The sequence below is a fragment of the Muntiacus reevesi genome, chromosome 3, assembly GCF_963930625.1.
Source record: "Muntiacus reevesi chromosome 3, mMunRee1.1, whole genome shotgun sequence".
Lineage (NCBI taxonomy): Eukaryota > Metazoa > Chordata > Mammalia > Artiodactyla > Cervidae > Muntiacus > Muntiacus reevesi.
In genome coordinates, this window is record NC_089251.1 from 178,298,499 (window position 1) to 178,323,771 (window position 25,273).

Genomic DNA, 25,273 nt, shown 5'->3' on the forward strand with positions numbered 1-25,273 from the left:
GGCAGGTGAGGGTGTAGGATTGGAGGTGTGGGCTTATTTTTGTAGGTGGGCTAATTTGAGGTCCAATTTAAATGAATAATTTTTTTTCCTGTATTTATTTGCCTTTAAGCAAATTTAAGTTGAAAACCTATCTGAAAATTATTGTCTATTCAGATCTTCCCTAAGAATGACACAAAAATACTGATATTGATGTAAATTTAAAGAAACACTGATTAAAGAACTCACTTCTCTTAACAAAAGATGTTCCACAAGGTTAGATCTTTAGTTGAAGTGCTACAGGCTCCATTTTGTTACGTTAATCAAATGCAGGTATCTCATTGTTCCCTGTAGACACTTCCAACTACAGAGGGAAGTAAAACACCATTCACATTTATTTTCGAAAATCATCTTGAAGTTGAAAATATTTTTAAAAAATTATTCATTGCTGAAGTTTCTACAACTACCAAAATTTTAAAACCATTCTAAAGTATTGACATGAATAAGTACGTTTAAGTGTTCTAAATCCCAATTACCATTTTATTAGAGGTCCAATACGGACAGATTTACATGATCCCCAACACTAGACTAAGAAAAAACAAAAAAAGGGAAAAAACTCTGAGTTAGAAGAATCTTAACATAAAAGTGAGGTCATCTGAAGCAAATAGTTTTGAGACTAAAATCTTTCAGTCATTTAAATTCCTACCTTATCCATAATGACCTTTACAAATAGAGAATATAGAGGGGAAATGGAGCTATTTAAGTAAATTATAATTAGATATAGGGTTTAGTTAATGGGTGGCTATGAGAAAGCTAAATGATAAAATACAGATCAGCATTCAGGGGTGCTGATAAAATGCTTTGCTAATAACCATATATGCAACAGAATGAGACATCAAATTTAAGTTTAACGTATATCTTGCTTATATGTGAAATATACTCTAAGTGGGACTTGTAACAAGGATTTTAAAATAGTCCATCAAATTCTTAGAATTATCATTGGTATGAAGGGCAAGAATTATACTAAGGCTAATTAAAAATCAGATCTCTCATTACTTATTTTAAGCCAATAGTGCTGTTAGGTAGTTAGAATAGGAAACAGGAGTCCAGAATGGCGGTGGCTAAAAGATAAGAACAAAGGCAATGGCACCCTGCTCCAGGACTCTTGCCTGGAAAATCCCATGAATGGAGGAGCCTGGTAGGCTGCGGTCCGTGGGGTTGCTAAGAGTCGGACACGACTGAGCGACTCCACTTTCACTTTTCACTTTCATGCATTGGAGAAGGAAAGGGCAACCCACTCCAGTGTTCTTGCCTGGAGAATCCCAGGGACGGGGGAGCCTGGTGGGCTGCCTTCTATGGGGTCACACGGAGTCGGACACGACTGAAGCGACTTAGCAGCAGCAGCGGCAAAAGACAAGAAAGCGAAAAGCCTGTGAAAATAGAACAAAGGAGGGTCCGAGGACCAGAGTGAGGACCTCAGGTAGAACAAGCAACACTCCTGGCTAGCCCAATTTACACAGGGCAGGCCCAGGGGGAGAAAAAAACATATAAAAAGAGGAGCCAAAGGGCTGGGGGTCTCTCTCTCTCTCTCTGCCCCCCACGCGCTGGGGTGCTCTTCTCTTCCTGTCTTTGGGTCGACATACCCTCACACCTCGAAGATGGATTTTCCTGCTATTATCTAAATAAAATAGAACTGTAACACTGATTTGTCTAAGAGCTACAACACCGTCCGTTCGAGACCTGAGAGCTGTAACACGCTGAGGGCTTGAATGTCCGTCACTCCAAACCTTTGTTGTGACGAGACAGAACCGAGGAGCATGCACTGTCCTGACAGTTCTTATCCCCCACAACTGATTCTTTTCCCAGAGTCATTATACAGGCACAAAATTGACGTGTTTTAAATTTCAGTAACATTGGATTTTTCTTTAATAACGAGAGAAATATTGAAAGCGAGCAAAACTAGATTGTTAAGACTGGATATCACTTTAATAAGATTTTATCTCATTTTCTTATGCATGCCATATTGAAACAACACAATTACTTTAAAAGTTCAGACTAATCAAATAAATATGAATTAGGGCCACAGAAAACAAGACAGATATTTTGCTTTCTGTTCATTTTTTATTTTGTAGGTAAAAGACCAGGTTACATAAAAACCTTCCTGTCTAACTTGCAAACAAATAATTGTTCATATTGAATTTTTAGATATACACAGTAACAAACATATTTATACAAGTTTGAAGGAGAAAGTATAATTGTTTTAAGTAATCTCCGTTTAACCAACTCACTAGAGTAACGGATGCTCTCCATTTTCTTGGGAAAGAATACTAATTGAGGCCTGGGCAAGATGCAGACTTTCAGTTAGCTGGCTTCTGTCTGGCACATGCTTCACCCCTGTTTCCACTTGCTGCAATCAATTTGAAAGTGAAAAGTGAAAGTCGCTCGGTTGTGTCTGACTCTTTGCGATCCCATGAACTGTAACCCACCAGGCTCCTCTGTCCATGGAATTCTTCAGGTAAGAATACTGGACTGAGTTGCCAATTCCTTCTCCAGGGGATCTCGCCGACCCAGGGGTTGAACCTGGGTCTCCTGCATTGCAGGCAGATTCTTTACCATTTGAGCCACCAGTAAAGCCCATGTAACAGGATATGTTTAACACCAGTTAGCTGAGGTTGTTACTGCAGTGGGTTGAATAGTACTCCCCAATAAATCATACCTACTCCAAAGCTCAAAAACTACTCAAAAGGTTTCTCCAATAGCTCAGTTGGTAAAGAATCCGCCTGCAATGTGGGAGACCTGGGTTCAGTTCCTGGGTTGGGAAGATCCCCTGGAGAAGTGAAAGGCTACCCACTCCAGTATTCTGGCCTGGAGAATTCCATGGACTGTATAGTCCATGGGGTCACCAAGAGTTGGATACGACTGAGCGAACTTCACTTTCATTCAAAAGCTCAGAATGTGATCTTACTTAGAATCAGTGTCTTTGCACATGCAATTAAGAATTAAGGTAAGTTCTGAGGTAAGATCATAGTGGACGTGGGGTTGCAAACATGTAGATGACCACATGAAGATAGGGAGAGACTGGAGTTATGCTGCTGAAAGTCAAGGAATATTTGGGGCCACCAGAAGCAGGAAGAGTCAAGGAAGCTTGGAAGGATTCTTCCTTGGAGTCTGCAGAGGATACCTGGCCCTGCTGACACCTTAATTTTGGGTTTCTAAGCACCAGAATGATGAGAGAATAAGTTTCTGTAGTTTTAAGCACACAGTTAGTGGTAATTTATTACAGCAATTCTAGGAAACTAACACAGTTACCAAACTGATTATGTTTGGTAATTTATGATAAATTTATGTTTTTATCATGTTACATAAGCAGATGAAATGAGTGTGAAGAGTTGTCGTTTCTGTGAAAACCAAGTTGAATACTTTGGAAAAGCTAGATGAAAATCTGTTGCTTTCTCCATGCTCAATTTGAATGTATTGGTTAATTATTGGTAAAACAGTTCTAAAAGACTGGACAGAAATGTACTAAAAATCCACAAGTATTCTGTGCCCATATACAACTATATAATGTAACACATATGATTTGTATAAGACAGTCAGAGAACGCTTATAAGCATACCTACATTGTAAATAACTGGCAAATAAAGATGACTTGTACTTTAAGTTAAAATATCTAAGAATATATGTTATTTTAAAAATGATATCCTGTTTTAAAAGACTTTTTGCATTAACCAAACAACTAAGAGGTCCAGATAAAAGGGCTCCGACTGTTCAATTAGAACACAAATTTGTAATGTCTAAGGCCACTTAGCTTCAGATACATGTGATTTTTTTTTTTTTACCTTGTCATCTCTACAACTGCCACAACTCTACAGATGCAGATGATTCCAGGTGATAACTTTCTGATGATCAGCAGTCTATCCTTACAAAGTCACATCTGTTCAGTCTCAAAATTTCCTTGCATGAAATCCTAGGTTAATTTTGCTGCAAGAGATGCATGCTCTATTACACACACACATTCACTCATTTTCCAAAATACAGTTTTCCACCATCCTATTAGAAATTACATCATTATATTCTGACAGATTTTGAAAAGATGTGTTCTCCTCTCTACTTTCACTTCAGTTCAGTTCAGTCGCTCAGTCATGTCCAACTAAGTCATGTCTAACTCTTTGCGACCCCATGAACCGCAGCACGCCAGGCCTCCCTGTCCATCACCAACTCCTGGAGTCCACCCAAACCCATGTCCATTGAGCTGGTGATGCCATCCAACCATCTCATCCTCTGTTGTCCCCTTCTCCTCCTGCCCTCAATCTTTCCCAGCATCAGGGTCTTTTCAAATGAATCAGCTCTCCGCATCAGGTGGCTAAAGTATTGGAGTTTCAGCTTCAGCATCAGTGCTTCCAATGAACACCCAGGACTGATCTCCTTTAAGATGGACTGGTTGGATCTCCTTGCAGTCCAAGGGACTCTCAAGAGTCTTCTCCAACACCACAGTTCAAAACATCAATTCTTTGGTGCTCAGCTTTCTTCACAGTCCAACTCACATCCATACATGACTACTGGAAAAACCATAGCCTTGACTAGACGGGCCTTTGTTGGCAGAGTAACGTCTTTGCTTTTTATTATGCTCTCTAGGTTGGTCATAATTTTCCTTCCGAGGAGCAAACATCTTTTAATTTCATGGCTGCAGTCACCATCAGCAGTGATTTTGGAGCCCAGAAAAATAAAGTCAGCCACTGTTTCCCCGTCTATTTGCCATGAAGTGATGGGACCAGATGCCATGATCTTAGTTTTCTGAATGTTGAGCTTTAAGCCAACTTTTTCACTCCTCTTTCAGTTTCATCAAGGGGCTCTTTAGTTCTTCACTTTCTGCCATAAGGATGGTGTCATCTGCATATCTGAGATTATTGATATTTCTCCTGGCAATCTTCATTCCAGTTTCTGCTTCCTCCAGCCCAGCGTTTCTCATGATGCACTCTGCATATAAGTTAAATAAGCAGGGTGACAATATACAGCCTTGACATACTCCTTTTCCTATTTGGAACCAGTCTGTTGTTCCATGTCCAGTTCTAGCTGTTACTTCCTGACCTGTTTCTCAAGAGGCAGGTCAGGTGGTCTGATATTCCCATCTCTTTGAGAATTTTCCACAGTTTATTGTGATCCACACAGTCAAAGGCTTTGGCATAGTCAATAAAGCAGAAATAGATGTTTTTCTGGAACTCTGTTGCTTTTTTGATGATCTAATAGATGTTGACAATTTGATCTCTGGTTCCTCTGCCTTTTCTAAAACGAGCTTGAACATCTGGAAGTTCACAGTTCACATATTTCTAAAGCCTGGCTTGGAGAATTTTGAGCATTACTTTATTAGCGTGTGAGATGAGTGCAATTGTGTGGTAGCTTGAGCATTCTTTGGCTTTACCTTTCTTTGGGATTGGGATGAAAACTGACCTTTTTCAGTCCTGTGGCCACTGCTGAGTTTTCCAAATGTGCTGGCATACTGAGTGTAGCACTTTCACAGCATCATCTTTCAGGATTTGAAATTACATCATTATATTCTGACAAATTTTGGAAAGAAGTATGTGTTCTCCTCTCTAGTTTGACATCTGCTTTTGTCTTTTCTTTTTTTTTTTTTAATATATTCTAGGCATAGATTCCCTAGCAGTTGGCTTCAGCCCTTACCTGGCCTTAGAAAAGACATTACAATTCATTTTCTACCTTCTCCTATTTAGCTATATGTTGTATGTTGAAGGAACATAAAACAACATAAATGATGCTACTGAAAATATATTTAATATAATGATGATATGATTAATTTCTTTCTGTCCTAGTTACCCATATAAAAAACTACATATATACTAGAACAATGAATTATTTCTTTTTAGAAGGAAATGATATTTTTCTAAACAAGTAAGTTAATGCATCAATTGCTTGTTAAAAAAATGAAACTTGGAAAAAAAAAAAAAAATGAAACTTGAAAACCAGTGTAATCTCCAAAAATAACAACAAAAATGCTACATATGGGACAAATAACTTAATAGCTGTAAAGTATCAACTCGATAAAACCATATTTTACTAAAATATTTTATTGTAATAAGATTCACTGTGCTCAAAATCAATACAAAGTAAGTTATAATTATTTACATACAAATAAATGAACCTATGTACAGTAGTTAATAATAGCTGAGTAAACAGCATCAACACAATGTTGGCCTCTAAATCAGTATGTAGTTTCCTAATGATTGCTAACAACGGTAAAGAAAAAAATTGCTGATCATAGCTGTTCCTTCTTATTTTTGGCCGTGTTATGACATGCAGGATTGTAGATTCCCTGATCAGGGAACAGGGATTGAACCCGTGCCCCCTGCAGGGGAGCATGGAGCCTTAACCACCAAACCACCAGGGAAGTCCTAATCCTAGTTGTTAAATTAACTGATTTCTATTAAAAAAGAAAGTTCTCAACCAGGTATATTTAAGACAAAGTCTTTATCCCTTTGAAGATTAACTGGAGAAAAGTCTGATTCTCTCCTGTATACTGCAGTCCAGTGAACTTTAAGTCTGGTGAACTTTAAATAGCATTTTTTCCAAACTTTCTGTCTACTTCCCAAACAGATTTTACCTCAGTATTAATGTCAAAGAATAAAGTATTTACATTATTTGACTTGGAACTAATATCCATGATGTAACAAATTATTAACAGTTCTGATATTTGCACTGTATACACTCAGATATGCCCACAAAAACCAGTCTGTTGATGGCTTTAAAAAAATATATTAAGATGCCAAATAAATCTATTTTATTATGAAGACTTTGATTAAGAATATATTTTTATTAGACATTATGGTAACAAATCATTACCCTATATATAGTTGATTTATTCAGTGCCTTTTTTTTAAAAAAGTAACTGAATCCCATTGTAGCTGTTCTTGAAGGAAAAAACCAATCATTTCTCCAGTTGTTGAGGAGTACTAAAAGCCTCGTACACATTAGCAGCGAAGTCTTTCACTTGCTCCATCATTAACAGATCCTAGCAAAGACGAGAATAAAACATTACAGTTTGTAAAAAGAACAGATAATCTGAATTCATTTCTGCAATCAAGCAACAAATTTAGTTCAAAGTTTTGTGGCATTAAGGCCAAAAAGAAAAGCATTTAATGAAAATAGTTCCTTTTATAATAAATTCCTGGAGATATTTATTAAGTTCTTGTATGAGAAACAGTGGGTATGATAAGCATTCAAACGTGGCTTGTCAAGATGAACCGCTTTAAGACGAAGGCAGAGACTTTTATGAAAATGGACAAAGATAAAGTATAAATGCCAGAACTCACAACTTTTCCCCCTCACACTAAGAAGATCCAAAATAGTCTTCAAATGGATCTGCGTGTGAGTGTCAAATGCTGGATGAGAATCTGTTGAATAAATGATTACAACAATACATACACACATACATAACAACCACACAAATATACCTGAGAACAGGGGTTCTTAAGGGATTTGTTAATGTAGATAAAAAAAAAACTACATCTTTTTTTCACTAACCTTTAACTGAAATCTAGCATTTCTTTCAGTTGTGTATGTAAGCAACAGACAGCAGAACTTGAGTTGGCCTTTAGCAGAATTCAGACATTTTTATATCATATGATAGATAAGCTGCAGAAGTTCCATGAACTGTCATTTTATAAAGTATTTTGAAACTATGCAGTTGGTTTTCGTTAAACCTACATATTTTACAATATACACTTACAGGCATTATTCTGAGGTGTCCACAGGGTTCCCCAGAGAGTGAGGATCCATGGCCACAGAAACCTTATGTGCTTCACGCTGCCCGGTGAGCGGCAGAGAAACAGGAAGTGAACCTATCCTTGATGTTCTTTCTTAAGCATCCCAAAATCCAGGTGAGCTTAGCAAGTTTTCATCTCACAAATTCATAGCTACATTCTCTGAATACTGCATGGTACTTTAACCCACAGAAATCGTAATTAAAAATTTGGTGGAAGGCTTGTCAATTAATGGTCTAGTATATAAACAATCTACATGCAATGATACTAAGAAAATGTGTTAATACTAAGCACTAGTATCAATGATGTTTGTACCTTTTATTTTCATCCTCAATTATAGACTTTAATATAGAATGTAAATTATTTAAGCACCAAAGCTGGTGTTGTATTAAGTGTGTGTTAGTCACTCAGTCACGTCCAACTCTGCGATCCCATGAACTGTGGCCCACCAGGCTTCTCTGTCTGTGGGATTCTCCAGGCCAGAATACTGGAGTGGGCAGCCATTCCCTTCTCCAGGGGATCTTCCCGACCCAGGGACTGAACCTGGGTCTCTTGCACTGCAGGCAGATTCTTCACCATCTGAGCCACCAGGGAAGCCCTGGTGTATATATTATGCTACTCATCAAGATGAACAGCTCACTGATGAAGCCAGAGATTTTTATGAAAATGGAGAAAGGTAAAGTTAAGGTTTAAATGCCAGAAGTTACAACTATTTTTTTTTCTTACACTAATATGCACATAAAAATTAAAAGAAAAAATATTTAAAACTTAAGTGTTCAAAAAATTTTGAGCTAAAATTAAACTTAAAATTAAATTAAGTCACATGTGAAGGATAAGCCAATGACTCTATACAAGAGAAAGGAAGAATTACAACCTATAGCCTCATGGCTCTTCACGTTCCCAAGCAGAAAACCATAGAGATACTCTAATTTGAGATAAATATTACTGAGAAGATACTATCTTTACACTTAGGCCTAGAGTCTCTCTCTTCTCACTGCACATTATGGCAGTAGTTTGGAATTGAGGTGTATTGTGAGTAATTTATTGCTCGTTATACAGTTTCCAAGTTTGCAAATAACTTGGAAAAAAAGTTTGGATTCAAAGCTGTTCTTTTAGTAAAATCAGTCTTATTCAATGTATTCTATTATAAAATGCTTTCCTAAGAAAGGAGATGGAGTTATAGGGAGATGAGTGAAAAATTTAAATAATCTACTGAGTATGCAGCTTTTAATGAACAGATTATGGGTGCACTATTAACAGTTATACTTATTAAATATTTAAATGCTTTACTTTCCTACAAAAATGTTTCATTTTCCCTCAAAATCTGACGGACTGGTTCACTGATTTGCCTCAAGGCACAGCTAATGCAAAACATTACCACTGTCAATTCAGCTGACCACTAGAATATATCTGGACTAAAATGCAGTCTGTCTAGCATGTGTTGTACTGTAACATGGAGAGAGGGATTCCCAGCCTCATAAAAGTGTCATGATATTATACTCTCATGGGGCACTCGACTGTACTCTACATGTGGCTTCAAGTTTTTGGTTTCTTTGAACAAATATCATAGAAGAGAAATGTAATTTTATGGTAGACAAACAGGACCACAACCAAAAGTACAGTCTGTTTTTAATAACCCAAGATCTCCTCTTACCTGAACAAAATGACTAGGCGTTTCACTGCAAACTGAGTGGATCTGTCCATTTATTATGGGAATTATCTTAGCTAAAGGCAGGCTGACACTGGAAAGACTGAAAAATCATCACAGTAACAATTACTTTCTGAAATTATCTTATAGGAATTTAATGTTTAATTATAAAAGAAATAGTCATTGAAAAATATTTAAAAAGAAAATAAAGACCAAACCTAATTTTACCATCTAGAAATAACAATTATAATTGACATCATAGTTAATTTCTTCCAGTAATTTTTTTATACATATCTATACTTTTTGGGTGTTTTTAACACCCAGCTATAACCTCCCAAGCAACACTGTTTTGAATTTTCATTCACATGCTATAATCATTCTTTCCATCTCATTAAAAGTTCTTCCAAAGTATTTGTCTGTTTTTTAATAACTATATAGTAATCCATCCTCTAGCTGTGACAACTTATATCATCAGCTCCCTATGGTTGGGCATTGAGTTTTTGCCTACTTTTCCTTAATATAAATAACCCTGTATTTACAGTGAATTAATGAGTCGAAGGGTATGAATGCCTTTAAGCTTTAAAATGTATATTGCCAAATTCCCTCTGCTTCTCTAACAGCATGAGAGGATACCTGCTCTATCATGACTCCTTTCTACATCAAGCATTTCTTTACTCTTCATGTGTCTGATAGCTAAAGATGATTATCTCATAGTTTTGGTATGTATTTCTCTTAATTACTAGCAACGTCAAATAGTTAAGTATAATAAACACTTGAGTCCTACAGGAGTGATCATGAGTACTACAGGAATTAAGAAAAGATTGAAATGGCTGATACAACTGCAACATAATTTTTCTAATTCTCTAGTGTACAAGATCAAGTATTTGTTTTAAATAAAAATTCTTATCACCATTCAGTAAATAACTAATACTTTTGCTAGATAGAGATTATAGTGAAATTTTCTTGACTGGAGCACCTTAATTTGGAGAACTTACTGAGGCTGAATTATTTTTGAGAATTTAAAGAATTGCTGCAAAAGATTTTAGGATGACATTTAAATTGCTTCTGAAAATAAACTTTATGACCCTAAGCATTCCAAATCCTCAATGTTAACTGCAAATTATTCCTTTTTGTATAATAAAGAGTGGTCCCAGCGAACTGGGCAAATAACCTCTTGCTCTATGTATCTGAGAATTAAAACAGGCATTGCACATACATACTGCATATCAGGTACTGTTATCCCTAATTTTAACAGATAAGTTTATAGTCAGTTAACATTGATTTAGTACCTATTATTTTCTCAATTTAATACAAAAAAACTGTAAAAGAGTGTAAGTCCTAATAGATTCAAGGTGCTCATGCTGAGATGATAAGAATAAAAGAAAGCCATACGCTATCTTTTGGCAGAGTGAATCCATGACTTAGTAATTATGATTAAAATCACTATCATCTGTACTATCTAAACATTCCTAATCCTACAAAACTGGCTATAGAACTAGGACATAATTCATCAAATGGGAATCTAGAACAAGAATGTCTGGTTGAATTATGAAGGCCAATTATAGCTTATAGTACTGGAATAATGTAAGAGAAAACATTAAAACTTAAATAACGTTTTCACGAAGTTTTGTATTCTAAAGCGTTAAATTAAAAAAGCCTCAATAAGTGAAACTGGCCTATGGAAAAGTAGTTTCACAAGGTAAGTACTTGTGTACAGTGGCAAAATTTTAGAAGAAATAAACATTTTAATACTGAATACTGAAAGAGCTCCTCCTAATGAAGGAGTCATTGGTTTAACAGAGTTTAATTTGTTGAAAAAATAAACATTCACATTTGTCATCTGAGATTTTTTTTCTGTTACCTGGAACAAAAAATAAACATATCCAAAAGCACTGTTTTATCAGAAGTCTTTAGACTGGTGACATTCTTATATGTCTTCTTACCTGTTCATGGAGCTACCATGCTGCAGGTCTTGTTCAGTAGGTCGAAAGAACTCCGCCATGTTGTCTAGCAGTCTACTGAACCCTCGGTTCAGACAGGTATTCAAAACTGTACTAAAATCTGGACTACATAAAACAAGATGATAAATTACCTTTTAGATTTTCAATGGAAAAGGACAAAAATTTAATAACCATGTGGCCACCTTTGACAGCCATACCATTTCTAGTCACAATTTTATAAACTAAAACATTATAAAAATATATCAAGGAGTCCATCTTAAAAGTTAAGCATAAAAAGAGGGCTAATTATGTAACACAACACAGTGAGGATGTTTGCCCATTTTGCTAGATTTTCTTACATTATCGGCACTTCATAAACGTACTTTTATAAACATCAGTAATCATTACTTCTCTTGAGGAAACTCTTAAAAAGGAATCTTCTTCTAATCACTTTTATACTCTATCATATCATTCTAGTGAGAGAGAATATTTTGTTAATGTGTACAGATGAGGAACTGGACACTTGATGCACGAAGAAATTTGTCCTAAGATATGCAACTAGTAAATATAGAAGCCAGAATTTGAACCCAGGCCTTTCTGACCTTAAAGGTCAAGCTCTTTTTGCTATATTATTACCTCACAGAAACTCTTTGATACGAAGAGTAATTTATATGCTATCAGAGTTAGAAACTGCCTAGTTAAACAGCTTTGTTCTGTCTCTGACGTGTAGAAATCTCAACTCAATGCATGGCAGTGTGGCTGTGGGGGGCTAGGGCTATAAATTTGGGAATTATTAACATACAAACAGTAAAGTAATGGGAGTAAATAAAATTGCTTGGGGCAGTTGAGGATGAAAAAAGAACAAATACCTGAGAAACATTAGTATTTAAAGGAAAGACAGGAGTAGAGGAACCTAAGAAGGAATGATCTGAGAACTGGGGAAAAAATTGGGAGTCTGTCAAGGCAGCCATAAGAGAAAGAATTTCAAGAAAGCTTTGATTAATAGCGTTGTCAGAGAAAGGTCAAGAAAGATGAACGCTACAGGTTGACTGGATTTGACAGAAGGACACTGATGACCTTCTAAGGTTTCATGAAGTGATCTGAATAAGAAAAGAAGTGGAGATCGATAATATAGAAAGTCAAAGGACTAGAACTTGATGAATTCAGATAATAGCTGAATTAACCTAAAAATTTGCTGGTTTTCTTCAAGATCATGAAAAAAATATTATTAACAGAGGCTATGACCTGCCCATAAAAGAAAACTAGAGAAAATGATCTTAAATTATCTTTAATTAAAAAAAAATACTGATACTTTAATCACTTAAGATAAAAGAAGATGAAAACTAAGATTTCACAATGATAAAACTACCTCAAAGAGTGTAAGTGGCTCAACCAAGGCTGACCAGCTGATAAACAGCAGAGCCAACCCTGAATCTAGGTCCTCTCATCTTCTAATAGGAGAAGACAATGGCAACCCACTCCAGTGTTCTTGCCTGGAGAATCCCAGGGATGGGGGACCTTGGGGGCTGCCGTCTATGGGGTCGCACAGAGTTAGACATGACTGAAGTGACTTAGCAGCAGCAGCATCTTCTAATACATAATCTGGGGCTTTTCCCATTTGTAACATTCTGGCTGTCTTCTGGGTAATTTTAAAAAGTTAATACTCTATTGAAGGCAGATGTGAGTTTTTATCACTCAAAGATTTAGTAACATTAGAGGCGAAACCGAAAGGGTTAGGGGAAGAAGTTCTCATAACTGAGTATGTGTGTGCATACACATTAGCACATGTGCACACGTGTGTATACCTGAGGACTAGCTCTGGCTGCTCACCTCTTCCCAAGTCAGCACTGAGTGACATCAGGTTGGGAGTCAGCAGAGTCAGCACTGCTGTGGCTGCAATTTTAGTTTTCGGTTTTTCTTCTTTACAGGGCTGGTTGTTAAACATATACCAGAATACACTGGGCATATAAGAATCACCGTTTAAAGCTTTCCTCAAAATATAAATGCTAACTATCTTCCAGTCCCTTAACTAGTATATCAGAATCTCTAGGCTAGGAAAACAGGTAGGGGCAATCCTGGGTATCTTGGAAAAAAAAAATCTCTGCTTACCTCCCTACCCTAATAAGACAAGCACGAGTGTAGGTAGGAAATCCTACTAAAAGCAGGGGAATATATTTAAAATTTAATTTTAACAAAATATTATGTTCACTATTTGGTCAAGAAGAACTATAAAATGGTCATGAACACATTTAAAACGGAAGCACATGTTCCTGTTACATGCAGTGTACATACCTTTCCAACATGTCTCTAGTTTCATTGAGTAATTTAATAGTGGTAACATCTCTAGGAGAAAGTCCACAGGCCTGTGAAATTAAAATGCCACACTTCAGGGTTTCAAATATTAGTACAGGGTTATGATGAAACAAACCCAAGAGTTCAGGAAATCTCAAAGTCTATGGTCTATCAACAATAAAAAAATGTTCAACTCAAAAAAACTATACAGGTTGATGTGCACAGCGAGTAGCATTTAAAATATGAGTCACAACAGGATCTTTATAAGATCTTTATTTACCTGAAGGACATATTAACAAAGAAAAATTAGTCTTCCAGGTTGCAGAGGCCAGAGATATATTTTTCTATTATTGTTAAGACATTTTATTAGGATATGTATGTGTCTTTTCTTATCAATCTAGTTTAGTCTAAGGTTCCAGAGGCTTAAATTCAATCCAGGTAAGATTTGGTCCATTATCCCTCTCATTACCTGTTCTGTTGAATTATTTTCTTTTTAAGTCCACTGTTGAATTTTAAAATTTGGAAACTGCTTTATCATTCCAGAAAGCTTTAAAAATACTATTACTGCATCTCCTTGAGATTCTAATTTTCAAGTAAGTTTTCTCCTGTTTCTCTTAATTCTGACAGGTCTGTTCTGTTCATTCAGTTCAGCTTCCATCCTGCAGGGGTCCATGGGGTTCTCTTAAATGGGTTACAATCTATCTCTGGAGCCTCCAGGGGAGCGGGAGGCAGGCAATGAAAACCATGGCCATCTTTGTTCTAACAGGGCCTTTAGGCTGAGGTGTGGCACAAGGGCCTCTTTGGTCTAAGACTTCTCCAGTTGTGAAGTGAGAAAGATCCTTCTCTCAACTGCAAAGAATGAATGCAATCTGCTTACATGTTAATAAACAGCAATTATTTTAAAAGAGGCCTATAACCTGTAATCCTTGGTATTTTTATTATTCTTAATGAATGAGTAACGTAGATCACAACTGTCCGGGACACACCAGGGTATAGCAACACCACGGCTGATAACTGTTAGAATTGGCCTTTGTTTCTCAACTGGATGACTACAACCTCCTTGAGTGCACTCTGATACTGTCATCACTGATTTATCTTAAAAAGCAAACATGATCGTGGTACTGACCTGATCAAAATTCACCTTTGTCTAGAACTGGAAGTTTAGACTGTTTATCTAGGCATACAAAGCTCTTTATGATACTGTCCCCAACTACCAGCTTTATCTTCTCTTACTTGATCTCATACAAATATGCTTTAGCCACTGGAACTAAATTTGTCTTCCGAATTTCCCAGGTTTACTGAGCATGCTTATTCATTTTATATCCCAATCATACATTATAGTGTCTGTCATATAACTAACATTCAATAAAATCTTGCTGAATATCTAAAATGCTTTCTAACTAGAAATCAATCACATTTATAGTTTGTTTTCTAAATTAATGAGGTTTTATTTCAGTTATTGAAATATATGTCTTTCAATCACTTACCTTTCAAGAGACTCAGAAATCTAAATTTTAAGACATAATGAAAAAAACATTAAAAACAAAGAGCAACTGGTTTGGTTAAATAGCTTTGAATTAAGCACCTGAACTGCTAATGGAGTTTCTTCATCTGGCATCATATAATGGCATAATAAAGATCTGGATCCATCGTTATTAATCCAAGAAGAAGATCTATGCTGCTCAACGAGATCTCTGATTTCTTTTAGTTTTTGCTCCAAGTCCAAAAGGGACAAAGAATGTTTAAGAGAAACACTACAAACAGAGAAAAGAAAACTGGGATAAAGTGAAACTATACAACACGTCCTATTAATACTCTTTTCCTAACATTTTACTACTGGAGATCCTGTTTCATCCAGTCAAACCTGAAACTACTGACTATGAAATAAATAGAGGAGATTAAGAAATCAGCCACTGGTTTGTGGCCAAGAAAAATCTTGTTGCAGATTTCACAAGAAAATTCCCACTGTAATTAAAGATACTGCCTGTATGAACAGGAGTTAAAAGCCTCAGAGGCAGATTTTTAAAAGCAGGTCTTCTGTCTCATGACCCAAATATTTTTGGTTTGTTTTTGAAATCAATCAATAAACAATGAAATTTTAAAGCTTTCCCCTTAGTATCAAAAGGTTGATACTGATGAAGAAAACGGATTCCACAATGTAATACGCCAGGGCTGGGTCTGTATTAGGTTAAAAGAGTTGTGCAGACCACCATGTGTCAAGTCATTAGCTTCATCAGAACTATGCTAGTTTTTCTTTTATTCATCAGAATCAGGAAGTTAAGAAAAGGCAAAGCAAAATACCTTACCTTCCTAAAATCTTTTGCACAGCCTGTTTAATGACAGTGATCAATTCTGTCAGGCCTATAAAAACAAAAATAAATGTAAAAGCCTTATTTACATTTTCAATTCCTCAATAATACAAATGAATGAATTAGAATTAGTTTACAGGTCATAAATAAGAATCTTACCATCTCCAAGGAGGTGCTGAATACTTGATAAATACTGCTGTTGAACATCTGGGGGGGCAAGAACTGTCTGTACAAAATAGACAGAAGGTACTCAATATTATTAATAAATAATAATGCTTTCATTATAACTTAAGCTGAGATTCTAGGACCTAGAACAATAGGAAACACTACTCTTCAACATAACAAAAAGCCTAGTTTCAAAATATGAAAAAAATAATGATTAAAGTTTATAATCACATGAAATGTAAAGATATTTATTCTACATAAAATATCATGATAAATAATATTTGGTTACATTTTGAATCTCTTGAAAGATAAGGCGGTATCAATTTAAGTCTATTAAACTTACGGTGCCATTTTTGCCAACTGCTGCATTATCCAAATAAATATATCCACCGATTATGTTTAACTGGACTCGCAAAAGAACCACCAGCATGCAAGTACTGTATACAGCTACGATACTTCTTGTGAAACCTTTGCAGAGAAAAGAAAACCTCTTGGTACTAATTATTAAAACACAAACAAATGTGTAAAATCACAAACCATCTCTACGTTATTTTTTCATAAGACAACTTAAAATATACGTTTATAATTATTTCAACTACAAAAATGTATCAATTCAAAATATTTCATAGTTTATCTGCTTACAAAATATTTATTGTCAATTAGGAATGATCTCTTAATTGAAACAATAACCAATAAAGATAATAATCAATATATTCAGTGAAGAGTTAAAGGACTGGGAAGCATTCAGTTGTAGCCTCAGAACTCTGAGCTGTCCAGGGAGCTTGTTCAGAATCAGAGAAGAGGGCTGAGCATGAAGAGCTCCAGCCGTCACTGGCAGGTAAAAGAAGACAAAGGATAAGCTCATACAGGGATGGAGGAAGGTAGGCTTCACAGGTGCTTGGGACAGTGTTCAAAACAGAGGTAAGAGAAAGGTGTTGACTCTTGCTGAGAGGTCCAATAGGAGGAAAATGTCCAGTGGATTTAGCAACACTACTGATCTTGCGATACCTGCCTGGAGATACAGGAGTGGAAAGCAGGCTCCAGGTGTGCCAGAGAGTGAGGGGGAGTGCAGGAGAAAAGAGAGAGGATGTAGAAACTTTTAGTGTTGCACAAGGGGGATGAGAGAGTGCAACAGTTGGAAGGAGATACAGGGCCCTACACACGTTTATTTCATTTTCAAACAGGCGAAGCTTGAGCATGATTTGTGCTTCCCTGGTGGCTCAGGGGTGAAGAATCCACCTGCTAAGCAGCAGACGTGGGTTCAATCCCTGGGTCGGGAAGATCCCCTGGAGAAGGGAATGGCAACCCACTCCAGCATTCTTGCCTGGGAAATTCCATGGACAGAGGAGCCTGGGAAGGTATAGTCCATGGGGTGACCAAGAGTCAGACATGACTAAACAACAACAAGCATGATTCAGTTGATAAGGATTAGCTGAATGGATAGGAAAACACAAGAAAGAGAAGAGTATGAAGTTCTGAGACATGGAGATATATATATCTATCTGTCCTAGGGAGGCTTTTTGTTTGAAATTTTTATCACTAATCACAGTTTGCATACAATATCAAAGTAAAATTACTATTTAGGTTGGAGTAAAAACTTCCTTTATTGTAGCTATCAGTACCTAATATACACATATGTAGTCTAGGATAGGTTTATGTATTATTATAATAATAATACCACCACCACCACCACTAACATTACTCAGTAGCTTTTACGACCAGACATCAATCTACTCGCTTCATGAGAATTATTTAATCCTGACAACAACTCCATGTGGTAGGTAAAGAAGAGTCACCCACATAATGGAATACAACAATTTCCCATTAAAAATATTTTAAGGCTATGACTTGAAATATGTAGGCTTACTTATTATCTTCAGATCCTCCCATATTTCTAGCTTGTTTGAAGGCCTAAAGAAAAATATCGGAAAATATGAAAATAATAATCTATATAATTTAATAGAAAACTTTGAACTTTGCAGTTCAATATTTAATTATATTTTATCACAAGATAACTATAACTGTAGAGACAAAGCCCATAAGCTATACTAAAAAAAATGACTATAATTTCAGTAACTGATGACAACACGCATTTTCATAAGAGTCAGAGACACGACTTAGCGACTAAATGACCACCATCACCATTACCTGTGAATGTCCTTCCAGTCTTTCTTCTCCTTCTGAGCATATGCATATGTGTACTATAAAACCATATAGGAAAAGCAGGAATAATACTTATCTTTCCCATATTTACTATTTTACAAATAATGAATTAGGTCGATAATCCTTCAATGGTAAGTATTTTTCTTTAATATTATTACAAACACAGGCATTTAAATGTGTATTTGATGTGTTTCTACCCACTGTAGTTGTTATCCTTATTGATGTTCAAACTGCCCGTCTTTGACTATTGTGGGGCTATCCAGGTTACTCCCTAAGTTCTTCTGACATGAACCCTTTCGTCTTTGATAGCTTCCTTGCTTTTGGACACAAAAGGTGTCTGGGTTCATTCTGTTCAATTTTTGCTGCAAGCCTGAAATCATCCATTTCTCTGAGAGTCCTGGTTTCCAGGAGCACAAAATGCTAGTCTGAAACTGCAAACTTTGATTAAGGACTTTGATTAAGGATTCACTACCTATGGGGCAGGTCATTATTTCTAAGCCTCTTCAGAAGACTCAGCTTGTATATTATATGTGTGTATTTATTTATTTATATGCACATATATTAAAGGATAAAGTACATCATGAATTCATATTTATACTTCGAATTCAAAATTAGGATCACTTTTTTTTTTTAATAATCTCATTAATCTTACATCTGTATTTCTTTCTGCCTGCACTAGAAATCAGTGAAACCAATATAATTACAATTTGCCTCATCCCTCACCCTGTGGACAACAGTCTCAGAATAGCAATACTGAAAAGATTTTAAGGTTTTTGTTTTTTCAATTTTGTATGCTCTAAGAGTATATATCCCACTAAAAATACATAATCAAATTTCTGTTTTAAAGTCACTTGGCATAGTTTCTGTTGGGCTTCCCTGATGACTCAGTGGGTGAAGAATCTGCCTGCAATACAGGAGACACAGGAGACATGGGTTTGACCCCTGGATTGGGAGGGTCCCCTGGTGAAGGAAATGGCGATCCGCTCCAGTATTCTTACCTGGAAAACCCCATGGACAGAGGAGCCTGGCAGGATCACAAAGAGTTGGACATGACTAAGCACGCAGGTACAGCACAATTTCTGTTTTTGTGATTACGACACCAGCTAGATACACATTTAGGTTATTTCATTTATTTTACTATCACTTTAGACATTGCTTTTCAAACATTAAACATAATTTATGTTTAGACAACCGGTGAAAAGTCAAAGTGAAGTCACTCAGTCGTGTCCAACTCTTTGTGACCCCATGGGCTGTAGCCTGCTAGGCTCCTCCAACCATGGGGTTTTCCAGGCAAGAATACTGGAGTGGGTTGCCATTTCCTTCTCCAGAGGATCTTCCCCACCCAGGGATCAAACCCTGGTCCCCCGCACTGCAGGCAGACTCTTTACTGTCTCAGCCACCATAGCATACTATATACACCTTTCCTTTAACTTTTTAAAACTTACAACAATATATCCTGGGATCATTCCATAATAGTATATAGATAACAGCCATCATTTTTTTTTTTTTTAAACCACAGTACAGTACTCCACTGTACTATGTGGATGGACTTCACTGCTGTTCAAATCACCTTCCTGGTAGAACCAGTATTTTTGGTCTCATATTTCCAATCTGTCACAGATGAACACTTTTGTAAAATACAATAAAAATAAATTGCAAGAAAAATGAAATTTAAAAAATGACAAAAATACAATCCCATATTCTTTATTATTATTATCAGACATAAATTTACATTTCAATAAGAAGTTGAGCTACCATTACAACTGTGGGCTATTACTAGTTTCTTATCTTTCTTTGCCACTGGAGGGACTGCAGAGCTTCAGGTAACCCTTTACTAGATGGCACAAGTTTGATAGCTACATGGAGAAAATCCTAGCGGGGCCCTACTGCAGCCTTAGCTACCGTTCAAGGCTTGTTGTGGAATATCATATTTTAGTCCTAAATTAAACTGGGAATCGACCATAATTCAAGGATTAGGTATTTTAATGCAGTTAAATCACATCTCTTGAATGTTGCCTAAGATAAATCTCAAAGTGATTCTTACCGAAATTCTAAATGAAATAAGGAAATAGCAGTTCCAAAATTTTAATACGGGAAGTACTCAATAGCAGCTGGCTATGGAAAGGCAAATTAAGGTTTTCTGTCTTGAAACTGTACTTAGCTGGCACGATTTTGGTGGGACAGGACAGAATTACAGCTGCACAGGACATTTCTTCCTTTTGACATTCACTGCTAACAGACTTAAAAGTAGATTTAGGTGAAAGTGAAATCGGTAGTCACTCAGTCGTGTCCGACTCTGTGCGACCACATGGACTGGAGCCCACCAGGCTCCTCTGTCCGTGGGATTCTCCAGGCAAGGATACCGGAGTGGGTTGCCATGCCCTTCTCCAGGGGATCTTCCCGACCCAGGGATTGCACTCAGGTCTCCTGCACTGAGGGCAGATTCTTTACCATTTGAGCTGCCCAGGAAGATTTAATTGAGATGAGACCTAATGTACAGCATGGTAAATACAGTTAACAATGCTTTTGTATACTTGGAATTTCCTTAGAATAGATCTCAGGTGTTCTCACCACACGTTAAAAAAATGGTAACTATGTGAAGTGACAGATATATTAACTAGCTTGATTGTGGTGATCATTTTTAATGTATGCGTTTACAAAAAACGAAAAAAAAATTCACCTTATCTTTTTAAAAGATTTTAATTCTGAACCTATGTAAAGGGTACTTTTTATGCCAAGATTCCTATCAAATGATTTGTCTAATGGAAATCAACTCCAAGTTAAATATGACCAGGCTCTTTAATGTTACCAAAATATATTACCAAATTAAGAATTAAACTAATCCTTTCTAAGTGTTCTGCCTCTCTTGTGATGAAGGATGTTTAAGATTCTTTGCCACTGAAACTTCATTGCCACCAACTGAATATAACAATTTCAAATCAAAAGAAAGGTAAGAAAAAATAACACGAAAATATTTAAAGAGAAAACAGGCAATGATGAGAACTGTTGTCCATCTTATCCTTCCAAGAATTCTCCTCTCTGTGTGTAAAGAAAAGAGGGCTCATGCCTTTTCTTTAAAGCTGCCCAGATTTACCCATCAAAATTAATCGCTTTGTTCTCTAGCCTCTCACATTTTCTTCCCACATTTTGCTTTTACTTTTTAACACAGATTAACCACAATAATAGAGTTTTGCCAAGAAAATGCACCAGTCACAGCAAACACCTTCTTCCAACAGCACAAGAGAAGATTCTACACATGGACATCACCAGGTGGTCAACAATGAAATCAGACTGATTATATTCTTTGCAGCCAAAGATGGAGAAGCTCTATACAGTCAGCAAAAACAAGACCGGGAGCTGACTGTGGCTCAGATCATGAACTCCTTATTGCCAAATTCAGACTTAAATTGAAGAAAGTAGGGAAAACCACTAGACCATTCAGGTAGGACCTAAATCAAATCCGTTATGACTATACAGTGGAAGTGAGAAATAGATTTAAGGGACTAGATGTGATAGAGTGCCTGATGAACTATGGGCGGAGGTTCGTGACATTGTACAGGAGACAGGGATCAAGACCATCCCCATGGAAAAGGAATGCAAAAAGGCAAAATGGCTGTCTGAGGAGGCCTTACATATAGCTATGAAAAGAAGAGAAGTGAAAAGCAAAGGAGAAAAGGAAAGATATACCCATTTGAATGCAGAGTTCCAAAGAATAGCAAGGAGAGATAAGAAAGTCTTCCTCAGAGATCAATGCAAAGAAATAGAGGAAAACAAAAGAATGTGAAAGACTAGAGATCTCTTTAAGAAAAGTGGAGTTACCAAGGGAACATTTCATGCAAAGATGGGTTCGATAAAGGACAGAAATGGTATGGACCTAACAGAAGCAGAAGATATTAAGAAGAGGTGGCAAGAAAACATAGAAGAAATGTACAAAAAAGATCTTCATGACCCAGATAATCACAATGGTGTGATCACTCACCTAGAGCCAGACATCCTGGAATGTGAAGTCAAGTGGGGCTTAGAAGCATCACTACGAGCAAAGATAGTGGAGGTGATGGAATTCCAGTTGAGCTATTTCAAATCCTGAAAGATGATGCTGTGAAAGTGCTGCACTCAATATGCTAGCAAATTTGGAAAACTCAGCAGTGGCCACAGGACTGGAAAAGATTAGTTTTCATTCCAATCCCAAAGAAAGGCAATGCCAAAGAATGCTCAAACTACCGCACAATTGCACTCATCTCATACGCTAGTAAAGTAATGCTCAAAATTCTCCAAGCCAGGCTTCAGCAATACGTGAACCGTGAAATTCCAGATGTTCAAGCTGGTTTTAGGAAAGGCAGAAGAACCAGAGGTCAAATTGCCAAGATCCGCTGGATCATCGAAAAAGCAAGAGAGTTCCAGAAAAACATATATTTCTGCTTTATTGACTATGCCAAAGCCTTTCTGTGGATCACAACAAACTGTGGAAAATTCTAAAGGAGATGGGAATACCAGACCACCTGATCTGCCTCTTGAGAAACCTATATGCAGGTCAGGAAGCAACAGCTAGAACTGGACATGGAACAATGGACTGGTTCCAAATAGGAAAAGGAGTACATCAAGGCTGTATATTGTCACCCTGCTTATTTAACTTATATGCAGAGTACATCATGAGAAATGCTGGGCTGGAAGAAGCACAAGCTGGAATGAAGATTGCCAGGAGAAATATCAATAACCTCAGATATGCAGATGACACCACTCTTATGGCAGAAAGTGAAGAGGAACTAAAAAGCCTCTTGATGAAAGTGGAGGAAAGTGAAAAATTTGGCTTAAAGCTCAACATTCAGAAAACTAAGATCATGGCATCTGGTCCCATCACTTCATGGCAAATAGATGGGGAAACAGTGGAAACAATGTCAGACTTTATTTTTTTGGGCTCCAAAATCACTGCAGATGGTGATTGCAGCCATGAAACTAAAAGATGCTCACTCCTTGGAAGGAAAGTTATGACCAACCTAGATAGCATGTTAAAAAGCCAGAGACATTACTTTGCCAACAAAAGTCCATCTAGTCAAGGCTATGATTTTTCCAGTGGTCATGTATGGATGTGAGAGTTGGACTGTGAAGAAAGCTGAGTGCCGAAAAAGTGATGCTTTTGAACTGTGGTGCTGGAGAAGACTCTTGAGAGTCCCTTGGACTGCAAGGAGATCCAACCAGTCCATCCTAAAGGAGATCAGTCCTGGGTGTTCATTGGAAGGACTGATGCTGAAGCTGAAACTCCAATACTTTGGCCACCTCATGCAAAGATCTGACTCACTGGAAAAGACCCTGATGTTGGGAGGGATTGAGGGCAGGAGGAGAAGGGGACAACAGAGGATGAGATGGCTGGATGGCATCACCACCTCGATGGGCATGAGTTTGAGTAAACTCCGGGAGTTGGTGATGGACAGGGAGGCCTGATGTGCTGCGATTCATGGGGTCGCAAAGAGTCAGACATGACTGAGTGACTGAACTGAACCACAGTAAGTCTTGAATTAAGACAATTTATTTTATCTAATTCCTCCTTTGGATGACAAGGTCTTAAAGGGACAGAGACCTTCTCTTAATTACCTTGAATCCTATGTTTAATCACCAAAAAAGAATGCCACTGTGTTTGTTGCTACACTTACTGGGTTTGTTGCTACTGATATGCTGCTTTTAATGAAGTGTATTCACTTATTTCATTTGTCTTGTCTTCCCAATAAGACTAAAATTTAAGGCAATTAAAGCCTATTTTTGTATGTCTTCCTTATGTGCATACAGGTAATTAAGTATTTATTTTACTGGGAGCAATCTGCTTGTATGCTTCTTCTTTATATGATTATATGAACTAATTTATAAATTAAACCCTACATCGATAGGTAGTAAAAGTGTGTCAATCTTTAAGAATCACGAAGTCAGGGAAAAAATTCTTATTGTTAGCATTATACTTTAATCAGATTAAACAATCTGATCAATTGGTTGAAAGAGAGAAGATCCAGGTTCTACCTTCTCTAAAACAGTTAACTCTTGGAACTGTCGGCATGATGCTGATGAGTAGAACTGTAACTCTGTGTGGACTATGGATAGTCAACAATATGTACTAAGTTGCACTATTGCAAAATGGGTGTATTATCCAGGTACTCACACTTTTTTGAGGGGATATATTTTCTTTTATTGTTACTTGATTTTTAAACTTTGTTTTAACCCTTTAAAAACTGCTTATGACATAATTTGCCTTAAATCCATTCTAAGCTGTGTATGTTTTCCAATTAAAAAATTACAATTTACACTCTCAAAAAACACTATACAAATCTATTGTAAACAAATCCATTTGTGTACTGGAGTACACAAATCCATTGTTATTTTGGAAGGTATGACTTGATTATAGAAAATGTTTTCAAAGGAACTTTCCAGCTTGCTGTACCATCTGCCTGAACACTAAATTCCTATTTGCAAAGTGCAGATGATAGATACTATGTGCCTCACAAGGATATTGCAGAAATTAACTGGGAGTAATGTATCCAGCACCGGGCCTGGCAGAGAGACACTCCAGAAAGAGCACTTTCTATCTCCTGCCTACTGAAGGATGGTTACAAGGCAGGTGAATATTTTTTGCTAAGGCCCCAATGATTAAAATACATTCAGTGAAACCTTTCTCCACTCCTCGCTTCTACCCTCTTCTTGTCCATTAAAAGAAGAAGCATTTCCTTCTAGAAATCTTTTTAAATTAACACAGCATCACACTAAATTACAGTATTCCAATACACACTACGGGCTTCCCAGGTGGATCAGTGATAATCTGTCTGCCAATGCAGGAGACGTGGGTGTGATCCCTGGATTGGGAAGATTCATGGAGAAGGAAATGGCAACCCGCTCCAGGATTCTTGCCCGGGAAGTCCCATAGACAGGAGCCTGGTGAACTGCCCTCATGTGGTTGCAAAAGAGCCAGATACAAGTTAGCAACTAAACAAAAATAATACACATTATGTTCCATATATAAGGGCC

At 36.9% G+C, this 25,273-nt stretch overlaps 1 protein-coding gene across 1 annotated transcript in view; it reads right to left on the reverse strand.

Moving 5' to 3' along the window:
- Nucleotides 1-6,043: 6,043 nt before the first annotated feature.
- PEX3 (peroxisomal biogenesis factor 3) overlaps nucleotides 6,044-25,273 on the reverse strand; it is a 34,815-nt gene continuing 15,585 nt past the window's right edge. Inside the window, exons 4-12 of the mRNA XM_065931230.1 lie at nucleotides 17,973-18,016; nucleotides 16,449-16,573; nucleotides 16,100-16,166; nucleotides 15,938-15,992; nucleotides 15,217-15,385; nucleotides 13,632-13,702; nucleotides 11,343-11,465; nucleotides 9,406-9,502; nucleotides 6,044-7,000 (exon numbers count right to left, since the gene is read on the reverse strand). Coding sequence (XP_065787302.1) covers nucleotides 6,917-7,000; nucleotides 9,406-9,502; nucleotides 11,343-11,465; nucleotides 13,632-13,702; nucleotides 15,217-15,385; nucleotides 15,938-15,992; nucleotides 16,100-16,166; nucleotides 16,449-16,573; nucleotides 17,973-18,016 — 835 coding nt within the window. The 3' untranslated portion in view covers nucleotides 6,044-6,916. The remainder of the gene's footprint in view (nucleotides 7,001-9,405; nucleotides 9,503-11,342; nucleotides 11,466-13,631; nucleotides 13,703-15,216; nucleotides 15,386-15,937; nucleotides 15,993-16,099; nucleotides 16,167-16,448; nucleotides 16,574-17,972; nucleotides 18,017-25,273) is intronic.